At 34.5% G+C, this 13,312-nt stretch overlaps 2 protein-coding genes across 2 annotated transcripts; both read left to right on the top strand.

The window, feature by feature from the left end:
* Positions 1 to 413: 413 nt before the first annotated feature.
* On the top strand, positions 414 to 1,163 carry LOC115695892 (agglutinin-1-like). The gene has a single exon (XM_061118311.1). It carries the CDS (start codon positions 414 to 416, stop codon positions 1,161 to 1,163), a length of 750 nt encoding a protein of 249 aa, XP_060974294.1.
* Positions 1,164 to 7,895: 6,732 nt separating this feature from the next.
* LOC115695884 (ribosome-inactivating protein gelonin-like) lies at positions 7,896 to 9,957 on the top strand. The gene is made up of 2 exons (XM_030622983.2): positions 7,896 to 8,024; positions 8,859 to 9,957. Exon 2 carries the CDS (start codon positions 8,890 to 8,892, stop codon positions 9,784 to 9,786), a length of 897 nt encoding a protein of 298 aa, XP_030478843.2. The 5' UTR covers positions 7,896 to 8,024; positions 8,859 to 8,889; the 3' UTR covers positions 9,787 to 9,957.
* The last annotated feature ends 3,355 nt before the right edge of the window (positions 9,958 to 13,312 follow it).

Below are 13,312 nucleotides of genomic sequence, written 5' to 3'. Positions count from 1 at the left end.
TTGTTCTGATATTTTGATTTTATAGTTTATTTTTTTTGATTAGTCCTACTATATAAAGGCCTAAATTTTAGATTTTAATGTATAGTGAATAAACTATATATAGTAGGACTAATCCACTTCTAATATGCTTATGGTTGATTTATGTAATAATAAAAATAAGTGTAAATGTTTCTTCAAAAAAATAAAAAAGTGTAAATGTCCTATAATTTTTATAAACCGATTTTATTGGGTTGGCTCATTCATACTGCGCGGTCTCAAGAATTTGTATTTAAAAATTGAAAATATATTAGTATTGGGTGGTTTCAATAAGTAGATTTGAAATACAACATTTTATTTTTATGATTTAACTAATAGTGTGAAACATAATATTTGTAGGTTTTCACAAGGAAGTGGATATTTTTTTTTTCAAAAAAATGGGAGCAAACTATAACACTGTGACTTTCAACACTACATTCGAAAATATGAGTGTGGGATATTACCAAACGTTCATTCAATCTCTACGAAGAGAATTGTTTAGCGGAACTACAAGCTATGACATACCGTTATTGCGTACAAAATCAACAGCGATCAAAGACAAACAATTTGTGTATGTGAAACTTTTCAATCAAAGTTTCACAATCACATTTGCAATATCAACTCTCAACTCGTATGTGATTGGCTATCAAGTAGACGCAGAAAGGCGTTGTTACTTCTTTAAAGAAGCTCCTGAATCGAAAACTTCACTTTTTAGAGAAAGTACTCGAAGAGTCGATGTTGATCTCAAAACAAATTATGATATTTTAGGAAATAGAGAGAATGTTAATTTGGGATTTAAGTCGTTAAATAAGTCTCTCGAAAAATTTAGAAATTTTGATAGCGAGAATCCTACTGAAGAGCTTCGTCATAATCTTATACTTGTTATCCAAATGATTGCCGAGGCTGCGAGATCCAAATATATTCAACAAAAATTGGAGGTGAAAGGCTTTGAAGCTGGATTTTTCCCTAAAGCTGATATTATTAGCTATGAGAATAAATGGGAAGATCTTTCTAAAGCTATCCAAAATTCTAAAAATGGAACATTTCCTAAAATTCAACTACAAAAAGAAGATTATAGTATTTATTATGTGTCTACAGTGGCAGAAGTGAAAAAGGACTTGGCCTTCTTGTTGAATATTGCACCATAAGCAAATTATGAAGCTTTATTGTCTAAATTTTCGGAAGCAGTTTTGTCTCATGTGATTGGCGTTAAGAATTTAGTAACTCATAATTTGACAAAGCATGCTTTTCGGTTAGACAATGAGCTATCATAATTCGAGGAGGGTCCTGCCTTGATTACGAATATCTACATTACAAAGTTATGAGTGATTCTAATCACTATGTTAAAAAAAATTATGAAGCTTTGTCTAAGATTTTAGTTAATATTATCAATGTTGCCAAAAAATAAATGACATCAATCTTTTGATGATGTCCTATGTATTTTATTATGCATGTGTGGTTTTTTTCTGTAATGTTTCTCTTCAATTATCATCTCTATTTTGTTCAATAATAATAATTCAGATCAAACTGATATAACGAGCTTGATTTTAGTAAAATTGTTTTTCATGTGTAACCACTAAGAACTTTATTTGGACATAATTTTTTTTTGATTGAATTCTTTTCTTGATCATATATACAACTTATTGGCTATTCATTTCCAATCTCTCTTCTACTGATGATTTAACAACAAATGCAGTAAAATTAGACTCATGTCTCTACTTTCTCCATATCTTTATGAATGAAGATCATCTTCTCCAAAAATTTATTGTGTGAAGTAGGCTAAGAATTAGTAAAATGAATATGATAATTATATATATTATAGTTGTATAATATGTTTGTGGTGAATACTCACCCTCAAAACAAGTTGTTACAGCAGTAACAATGTTCAAGAAACACAAATTAAAACTAAAACCAATCACTAAACCAAAACTTGAACTTAAATGAAATAAGACAAAGAAAACTTAACTCAATAATGGATGAATGATGGATCTTTATTGAATAGGAATAGTCAGTAGTACACAATAGATTGAGCCCAAGATTACAACTCAACACAGTAAGTAATTACAAAAATGCCTCACATTGAGAGAAATCACTTCAAGAGTGATACTCTCTTTTTACATCCATCCACACACACTCACTATGATCTTGGACTCTCTCTCTCTAAACTGAATCTAAAGTATGAGCATTGGAGATTAGAGATCAGAACTCTCCCCTCAGACCTCTGAAATAACCTCTATATATAGTTACTGGTGGGTCCCCTTTAAGTTGGTATTAAAGCCAACTATTATAAATTGCAGCAACTTTCTTCATATTCATCTGATAGGCAAATAGATGGACATACTGACTTGAGAGGTTAAGTGAGTTTAATCCCAACAATTCCACCTGATTAGACCCACTTAATCTCTGCTCCAAAGAAATAAATGAGTGAGGACATTAAATGTCCTGAATGCTCAACAGGTTTAGACAGTGCCTAAACTTGTCTCTAGTTACACTTTTGGTGAAAATATCTGCAGGGTTATCATGTGTGCTTATTTTCTTCACTTGCACCTTCTTGGATGACACAATATCCCTTATGAAGTGTAACTTGATATCAATGTGCTTTGACCTCTCATGAAACATTGGATTTTTCATGAGATGTAAAGCACTTTGATTGTCAGATTTGAAACCCAACTCCTCTGTCAACCCCTTAAGCCATATAGCCTCCTAGATGGCTTCTGTAGCAACCATGTATTCAACTTCTGTAGATGACAAGGCTACTACTTTCTGTTGGTTAGATTTCCAGCTGATGCAGCCCCCATGAGCAGTGAACACAAACCCTGTTAGGCTCCTTCTGGTTTGCTGCAAAATTTGAATCCATAAAACCAGTGATTTCTTCCTTGTACTGGTTCTTCTTACTGAACACAATACCAGTGTCCAGAGTACCCTTCAAGTACCTCATTGTCCATTTCAGTGCTTCCCAATGTTCAGGGCCTGGGTCTGAAATGTACCTACTTACCACACTCATGGCATGAGCTAAGTCAGGTCTTAAACACACCATGGAGTACATGAGACTCCCAACACAACTTGCATAGGGAACATTGCTCATCTTGGCTCTTTCTGCATCTGTTTTTTGGTGACTGAGATGCAGACAACTTGAAGTGTTGAGCAAGTGGTGTTGCAACAGGTTTGCACTTGTCCATGCCAAACTAGTTCAATACTTTCTTCAGGTAGGCAGCTTGAGAAAGTACTATCATGCCAGGTCTAGGTCTCTTTATGTCTATCCTAAGAATTCTCTTTGCTTTGCCCAGATCTTTCATCTCAAACTCATCACTGAGTTTCCTTTTCAGCTTGTCAATCTCTGATTTTTCTTTGCTAAAGATCAGTATATCATCAACATAGAGTAGCAAATAGGTTTGATTATTGAAATACACATGAGTCATACTTACTTTTAGTGTATCCAATATTCAACATATAAGTGTCAAACCTTAAGTTCCATTGCCTAGGTGCCTATTCATTTCCTCAAGTCCTCTCTGACTTACATGCCCCAATCTGAGGTGCCATAGCCTTGCTTGACTGTGTTTGGTTGAGTCCAAAACAGGTGCTGCACAACCTGAGATTGTCTTTCCATCTAAGAAATACAATCCATTACTCAATTTTTCTAATTAGATAGAAAAATTAAGCATAAACACTCAATTTTTTCTAATTTTACTTATTCATGGGTAATATCCATTAAGAGTGCACCATTATATATATATATAAAAATATATATATAAATGAAGAAGCTCAATGGCAGAGAAAAGGAACAAGAAGAAGCAGAGCAAGAAACAGAGTAAGGGCAGAGCCAAAATTTCCAAAAAGAGCTTAACCTTGAATGGTCAGCTTTTCATTTATTTATATTGATCAAGAATTACAAAGTTAATATCAGTAACAACTTAACAGAAAACAACTAACTACCAGAACTTCTAACTAACTGTGTTATTTGCACATGTTTTCTGGTTTACATCCCCCCTCAAACGAAATGGCGAGATTGCCAGATGAAGTTTGTCTTTAAGATAGTTGTAGCGATCTGTTGTGAGTGACTTTGTGAGAATGTCGGCAGTTTGATCAACAGAAGGAACGTACCGAACAGCAAGCTGTTTTGCAAGAATGAGATCACGAACGAAATGCAAGTCAATCTCGATGTGCTTACATCTAGCATGGAACACGGGGTTAGCGGCTAAGGCAGTGGCACCTTGATTATCCACCCATAATACTGGTGCTTGTGACATAGGAACCTGTAACTCAGAGAGAAGATACGTGAGCCATTTAACCTCAGCAGCCGCATTGGCTAAAGCACGAAACTCACTCTCGGTACTTGAGCGAGCCACGACTTGTTGTTTCTTGGCAGACCAAGATACCAAATTGTGGCCTAAGAACACAGCATATCCTCCCGTTGAACGCCTATCATCGACACAGCTGGCCCAATCAGCGTCACTGTAGGCTTGAAGATTTAGACAATCAGATTTGTGAAGCTTTAACCCGAGCGAGATACTGCCTTTTAAATAACGGAGTAACCGTTTGCAAGCCTCCCAATGAGTTGTTGTAGGAGCATGAATAAACTGACTCAGTTTATTAACAATGTATGCAACATCGGGTCGAGTGAGGCTGAGATATTGTAGAGCACCGAGAGTACTCCTATAGAGAGTAACATCAGGAAATGGATCACCATCATGTAAGCTAAGTTTGGCAGTGGCACTGGCTGGATTTGGGCAAGATTTAGCTCCCTCCATATGTAGTTTTGTCAACAAATCAGCAATATATTTGCTTTGACTTAGGTACATAGCTGTGTTGTCTCTATAAATCTCAACACCAAGGAAGTAGTGGACAGATCCTAAGTCTTTAAGAGAGAAGGCAGCATTGAGATTCTTAATAAGAGCGTTTATTAGAGAAGAATTAGGACCTGTAATGAGAATATCATCTACATAAACAAGTAGATAAACAAGAGTATCATGAGATCCATGAATGAATAGTGAAGCATCAGACTTGGACGCATGAAAACCCCATTGATAAAGTGTTTGTTTCAGCTTATCGTTCCATGCCCGGGGAGCTTGTTTAAGACCATAGAGTGCTTTGTGCAAGAGACAAACATGATTCGGTTTGGCTTTGTCAATGAATCCTGGGGGTTGCTGCATATAAACCGTTTCTTGAAGAGTACCATTAAGAAAAGCATTACTCACATCCAATTGTTTAACTATCCAGCTTTGAGTGACAGCAATACTCAACACAACCCGAACAGTTGCTGGTTTGACCACAGGGCTAAATGTGTCTTCATAGTCAATCCCAGGAGTTTGTAGATACCCTTTGGCCACCAACCGAGATTTATACCGATCCAAAGAGCCATCTCGGTTTAGTTTAACACGATGTACCCATTTGTTGCTAATAATGTTCATATGAGGTGCATATGGCACAAGAGTCCAAGTGCCTTGTTTCTTTAGAGCAGTGAATTCAACATTCATGGAAGCAAACCAATGAGGGTTATTGAGGGCAGCTTTGAGTGATTTGGGTTCAGTAGGTAAGAGAGACTCTGGAAGTGGGTGTTTGGTGGCCATATATGCTTTTGGTTTATGGATATTGTTTTGAGATCGTGTTACCATGGTGTGAGTTCTTGTGGGTTGAGGGGCTGTGGAAGCAGACGGTTGAGTGACATTGGGACTGGTTTGCTGAGGTAATGGGTGGTCTGGTACAAGAGTAGTGGTATGTGGTGAATGAGGCAATGGTTCAGTAGGTATAGTGGGTGTATTAAAAGTGGAAAGCATTGGTACATCATGTATGGGAGCTGCAGCAACAGGACTTTCAGCAGGGGCATTATCGGGAGAGGTGTCATGAAGTTGATGTGACACATCATGGGCGTGGGAAACATCTGTAGCAGCGGGTACATGTGTTGCAGCAGGCTGTAATCGGGCAGAGGCTTGTCTTTGACCAGTAGAGCATGGTCTAGCATTGTGATCCTCAGCAACATTGGAATGACCAGTGGTGAAACCAATGTTAGTAAAGGTACTAGGCTGAGTATTAAATGTGGAAAAACAATGCAAAGTTGAATCAGAGGACAATACCTGCGGCTGTGTTGCAGAGTTGGATGCTGAAGTATGTTTGTGAGGATAAAAGGCTTCATTGAAGACAACATTTCTTGCAACATAGATCCTTCCGTCATTATTTTCACATAGGTACCCTTTATGGTGAGAGGAATATCCGAGGAAAATGCATTGATGAGTTCTGAAATCCAATTTGTGCCTGTTGTAGGGTCTTAAATGCGGGAAGCAAGCACATCCAAAGGGCTTAAGGATGTTGTAATCAGGCTTTGTGTGAAATAATGTTTCATATGGAGTAGCAAAGTCAAGAACTCGGGTGGGAAGTCGATTTATGGTAAAAACAGCCGAACTAAATGCATGCCACCAATAGGAGAGATCAAGACCAGCATTGGCTAAGAGGGTAAGGCCGGTTTCATTAATATGACGATGCTTCCTTTCAGCACGACCATTTTGTTCATGAGTGTGGGGACATGGACTTTGAAAGTGAATCCCTTGGTCAAGCAAAAATCTTTTAAATGGCCTATACTCACCACCCCAATCGGCTTGAACTGCCTTAATTGGAAGATTAAATTGCTTCTCAACTAGAGCCTTCCATTTTATAAAGACTTCAAAAGCTTGTCCTTTGAGGGTAAGAGGAAATATCCAAGTGTACCTGCTGTAATCATCCAAGAAATGGACATAATATTTATATCCATCTTTGGAAAGAACATGAGAGGGAATGGGAGAAAGGGTTCCATGGTGGTGGGTTAGGGTTGGTAGTCGTCGTAGCAGAAGCTGGTAGATCGGTTTGAATATCAGAGGCAGAAGCGTTGTCCGGAGAAGCCATTAAAGACGGTAGTCAATGGCATCTGATACCATGAAGAAGCTCAATGGCAGAGAAAAGGAACAAGAAGAAGCAGAGCAAGAAACAGAGTAAGGGCAGAGCCAAAATTGCCAAAAAAAGCTTAACCTTGAATGGTCAGCTTTTCATTTATTTATATTGATCAAGAATTACAAAGTTAATATCAGTAACAACTTAACAGAAAACAACTAACTACCAGAACTTCTAACTAACTGTGTTATTTGCACATGTTTTCTGGTTTACAATAAATAAAAAAACTAAACTGTTTTGGATGTCAAAAACACAAAAAGAAAGCATACACTTATTTTTAGGGCCACACTATAAAATTTCGAATATATTTATATATTAAGTCTTGAAAAGAAAACATCCAAACTTGGAATCATGTTTGTGAAAAATTTGAGATAAATATTGTTCTAATTTGGACAGAGATCCCATGCACTGAGCTTTCGTTGGAATTATTCCATGGATATATATAATTGATTTGGTATAAATGCTTGAGAGTCGTTATAACAAAAAGTAGATAAATTCCAAAACTAAATGGAATTATGAGCTGGAATGGAATTAATTTGAGTATTACTGTTGGATTATATCTCTCTCAAGTATAAAAAATTGTCTAAAATATTTCATGGAGAAATATGGAAAAAGGAATACAATACAATGAAAACTAAATGAAGAAATTAATATTTTTTTTTTCTTTCTCTAATATATCCAATTTTCAAATTTACAGAAATGCTTAATTGATGGGGTCACCACATGGGAAAAATGTTGACCAATTATTTCCTTATTATATTATTAAAAAGAAAAATACATGCATATGTTGACCAACTCAATGAGCTCACGTTGTCATGGCTGCTTTGTATTAGATTTATATATTTATATATTATTAATTAATCAACATTAATAATCAATTGCAGTATTATATGTTAATTAATACACCAATTGTTTTCATTTTTTTTTTTAAATAACTTTCATCAAGATTAGTTGAATAATGCACACTATATATTGAAGTGTATTAATATTGTTGAGGTAATAAATAGGCTTTAAGATTAGTAGTATCGAAATACTTAAAACACTAAACAGGTTCTTCCAAAGCATCAACAAAGATAGAACAGAATATCCAGGTATGAACCATAATAGTTTGTTGGCTGCCAAAAACAACAAACTGTGCTTTTTTTTTTTATTGGTATTATTATGATTGTTTTTATCAATAATATTTTGTGCTTAGGATTAATTAATAATAGCAACCCTATATTATTATTATTATTATTATTATTATTATTATTATTATTATTATGGGCTGGATTGCTGTATATGATTATAATTGATTATGTAACTATTTTATTTTTATTATTTTTATTTTTTTTAAAGTGGTTCAAATATTAAAGCCAATAATTTATTAGGCCTTTGTATATATTGCTGGGTTGAACCATTCTAACCCTTATATACTTGGGGAAAGTATTAAAATTACAAATGTACCATCAGTTTTGCTTAGGGCCCGTTCTTGCTAAACTACGTTCGCGCCTAGGGTTCACTCAGCATAAAAGTCCAAAAATATATTTAATTTCTTTTTAAAAATATGCATATTTTTTTTTCTATAATTTTCAAAGTTATTATATATTTTTTAAATAAAGAGCCCAATAATATTAATTTTTTTAAGGCATACCAAATCTCAAGGCCAGCTTTAATTTTGCTATTTACTTTATAAATATTATATTTACAAAATTGTAATATATATATATATAGGTTACAAAAATTAATATCTGCAGTAAAAAAAGGATTCTGCATTCTTTTCAAAATCTTAATAATACTATTGAAAATAATTTTCCTAAAAAATGCCATTGTTATAGAGATGTCTATTTATATATATTTCTAACTTGATCAACCCAACCCATGTGGACTTTTATTTCATTACATATTTCAAAACCAAAATTTAATATCTTCATATATTTCAACAGGAAGTTGAAGTGAGAATATATAGTTGCAAAAATGAAAGGATCAAACATGATGGTGAAGATTGTTGTGGCAACATGGATATGTTGTTGGAGTATGCTCTGTTTAACAGCTAAATCTTACAGCACAATAAATTTCAACACTAATTTCAAAGGTATGAGCGTCGGATCATATCAAATTTTCATGCAATCTCTTCGAAGAGAATTGTCTAGTAACATCGAGAGCCATGGCATACCATTGTTGCGCACAAAATCTGCGGCGGTCAAAGACAAACAATTTGTATATGTGAGACTTAACAATCCAAGTGTTGCCATAACATTTGCAATATCCGCTCTTAACTCGTATGTTGTTGCCTATCAAGTAGACGCAGAAAGGCGTTGCTACTTCTTTAAAGAAGCTCCGCCGAATTCAAAAACTCTACTTTTCAAACAATGTACTAAAAAAGTTGAAGTTAATCTCAAAACAAATTATGATATCTTAGGAAATAGAGAAAAAACCAATTTGGGATTCAAGTCATTAGACAACTCGCTCCAAGCATTTAAGAGGTTTGATAGCGCGAATCCTACAGACGAGCTTCGCCAAAACCTTCTAGTTGTTATCCAAATGATTGCAGAAGCTGCAAGATCGAAATATATTCAACAAAAATTGGAATGGAAAGGATTTGAAACTGGATTTTTTCCAAGAGCTGATATTATCAGCTATGAGAATAAATGGGAAGATCTTTCGAAAGCAATCCAAAAATCTAAAGATGGAAAAATAATTCCTCCAATTCAATTGCAGAATGAAGATTATAAATTTCGCTATGTGTCAACAGTTGCTGAAGTGAAAAAGGACCTGGCATTCTTGTTGAATTCTGCCACAAAAATGAGTGAAGAAAGATTTGGACAAGGAGAAACTACTACTACTAATGAAGAACTTATCCAAGAGTACTAGCTAGATTATTAGTTGTAGCTGAAAATTGTATGCAATTTGAAGTAATATTTTCGTATATCCTCCTACCTAGTATACTATATTTATAATAATGTTTTAATGTGATTATGAGACACTTCTATTTGAGTGATATAATTATAACGGTATTATTGAAAACACTATGTGTTTACAGTGTAAACCAATAGAGGAAATTACACTTAGTATGGGATTTTAAAAGTTCTTATGATAAATATGGCACATTTAAGTTTGGCCAATTTATATGGTATTTTTTTATTTTTAGGTTTTTGTATGGTATTTGATATGCCATATATATGTAATTAGGTTTCTAAATCCCATATTTACTGTTTTTATTTGTTTAGGAAGTTTTATTTGTCATTGATGCCGGAAAAGTCACCGGAGTTTGCTGCCGGTGCCGGAAAAGTCACCGGAGTAGCGGTCGGTGCCGGAAAAGTCGTCGGAGTTGCTGCCGGCGCCGGAAAATTCGTCGGAATTGGCATTTTCGCCGGAAAAATCACTGAAAAATCACCAAGAAACCGGTTTCTTAAAGTCTAAGAAACCGGTTTCTTGAAGTCTAAGAAACCGGTTTCTTGGTGATTTTTCCGTTGACAATGCCAATTTTGACGACTTTTCTGACGCTAGCAGCTACTCCGGCGACTTTTCCGGCACCGACAGTAAACTTCAGAAAAGTCATTAGAATTGGCATAGTCGCCAGAAAAATTACCAAGAAACTGGTTTCTGGTTTCTTGATGAAGAAACCGGTTTTTTGGTAATTTTTCCGGTAATTTTTCTGACGACAATGGCCTGACGAATTTTCTAGCGTTGGTAGCAACTCTGACGACTAATACACCGACAGCTACTCCGGTGACTTTTTCAGTACCAACAGTAAACTCTAGGAAATTCGTCAAAATTGTCATTGTCACCGGAAAAATTATCGGGCTAATCACCAAGAAACTGGTTTTTTTTCGGTTTCTTGATGAAGAAACCAGTTTCTTGGTAATTTTTTTATATTTTTTTTCTCTATTTGGTTGATTGATGAAACTGGTTTGAATTATTTTCAGTGTATATCATTTTTGTTTTGTTTTCATAATCTTTATTATTGTTGTGTAACAAAATTAGTTCCTTGATGAAGAAACCAATTTCTTGGTGAAGAAACCAGTTTCTTGACGAAAAAACCACTTTCTTGGTGATTTTTCTAATGATTTTGCTGGCGACAATGCCAGTTCTGACGACTTTTTTTACGCCGGCAATAACTCTGGCGATTTTTCCAACACCAGGAACTACTCCGGCAACTTTTTCGGCACCGACATCAAACTCCAGAATAGTCGTCGGACTTGGCATTGTCACTGGTAAAATTACCGAAAAATCACCAAGAAACCGGTTTCTAACATCAAGAAACCGGTTTCTTGGTGATTTTTCCAGCGACAATGCTAATTTTGACGACTTTTTCGGCGCCGGCAGCAACTCCGGCGACTTTTTCGGCACCGGCGGCTACTCCGACGACTTTTCCGGTGCCGACAGTAAACTCCGGTGACTTTTCCAGCACGAGTGACAACTTCGGCAATCACTATAGTTTTATTTGTTTTATTTTTTTAAAAAAAATAAATATGAAGGGAATTTTAATATTTTTTATAGTAATTTAATTAAGTTTTTATTTTTTATGAATTTTAAATTCAGATTTCTTTTTAATGTTTTGTATGGTTTTTTTTAGAAAAAAACCATATTTTTAGTTTGATTGGTTAAATAATGCCATATTTAGTGGTATTTACTTTTTATGCCATATTTTTCATAACCTTAATAATTTTTCCCATATTTTTGAAAATAGCCCAAACCAATAACACAACCCAAATAAAAGTCTCGACCCAACCCAAAAATTGAAGGGATAATTTCACAAATACACAAAAATAATAAAAAAATTACAAAAATATGGTTTCACGGAATTTTAAATATTTTTACGAATTTTTTGGTTTTATTTATAGAAAGTACGGTCTTTTTATGTTGTATTCACGTTAATTTGCTGTTAATTTTTTGTTATCTGTATGTTATTATTTGTTGTTGTTTTGATGTTATTTAGATGTTATTTTCATATTACTTTTATGTAGTTTTCTTGTTATTTTTGTATTGTTTTTACGGGAAATTGTAAAAATGTTAAAAAAATCATTAAATATAAAAATGTAATTTTTTTTTTTTACAAAAAATGGTGCCTTAGGGCTCGTTTGGAACATGTTGTTAGGTCATATTGTATTGTATTATATTGAATTAGATTATATATCATATTTTTATATAATATTAAATTTATACTAAAATATTATATATTTAAGTGCCTATAAAAGTTAATACCACATATAGTTTTATATAAAAATATTGTATAAAATACAATTTAATATAATACTATACAATATAATACGGTATAATATAGCATACCAAACGAATCCTTAAGTAATTATCCCAAAATTGAAACCTAAACCTTGGTATAGTTTTCTTCTTCCTTACCAGCTTGAATAATGTTCAAGAAAATCACAAAGGCACGCAGCTCTGCTAGGGTTTCACACACACACATTCAATCACAGAGAGAGAGAGAGAAATAATCAAAGAAAAATGAGAGTAAACAAAGACACAACCAGATTTTACAAGGTTCATGTAGGAATTGACACGTTCACACACACACACACCTACACCAACTCACAATACCAATTTAGACAAGAATTAAGGTTAACTATCTTTGTCTTTTGTTGAACCACATATTGGACACACAACCACACATGTTACCAGTTCAAACACCACATACACACACAATCTACTTTACTAATATTGTTTTGATTTCACATGTTTCAGAACCATCTTCGAATTTAACCCAATATCAAACACAAAATGAAAAGCAGTAGGGTTTTTTCAAAACATTCAAACAAGAAGAAGAATCAACAGAGATTTGCAACACAATTAAAAAAAATAGAGAGAAGATCAAGAAGAACAAACATATTATAGAGGTTCGCCCAAAAATTCTAGGGTATGTCCTCTCTCGAGCTCGCCAGAAGAATCGCTCAGTCAATCTTATTACTCAAGCCAAGATTACATCAGAGTTCATCGATTCCAACCACATCTCAGAAGGTAATCGATTTATGTTTGTTTCTCTCAAAGATCTCTCTTCTCACAACTCTCAGTAGCTTGTTTTTCTCTCAAAGCTTCTTCTCTTTCTCTCTCACTCAATCTGTGTATTTTCTTCTCTACGAGGTGAACTAACTTCGAACTCTATTTGATCTGGCTTCTAGGAGCACTTTAAATACTGCTGGGGTCAAGGGGTTTGAGGTAACGACTTCTAACTGATTTGTCTGAGCTGGAATTCGGTTAGAATAGTTGTTGGGAATTAATTTACTATTAAACTGTTTTGGATAGGTTGGCACATGGTGGATTTATCAACAGTTCACTCAAAATTCGGGTTACATTGTTGGTGATCTCACCTCAGAGAAGCTCAAAGTATGCACTATCAAAAAATGGAGTTACAACTGGTCTAATCCTCCAATCCTTAATTCGA

Source organism: Cannabis sativa, chromosome 6 (genome assembly GCF_029168945.1).
Source record: "Cannabis sativa cultivar Pink pepper isolate KNU-18-1 chromosome 6, ASM2916894v1, whole genome shotgun sequence".
Classification (NCBI taxonomy): Eukaryota; Viridiplantae; Streptophyta; class Magnoliopsida; order Rosales; family Cannabaceae; genus Cannabis; species Cannabis sativa.
This window is presented reverse-complemented; position numbering and strand designations above follow the sequence as displayed.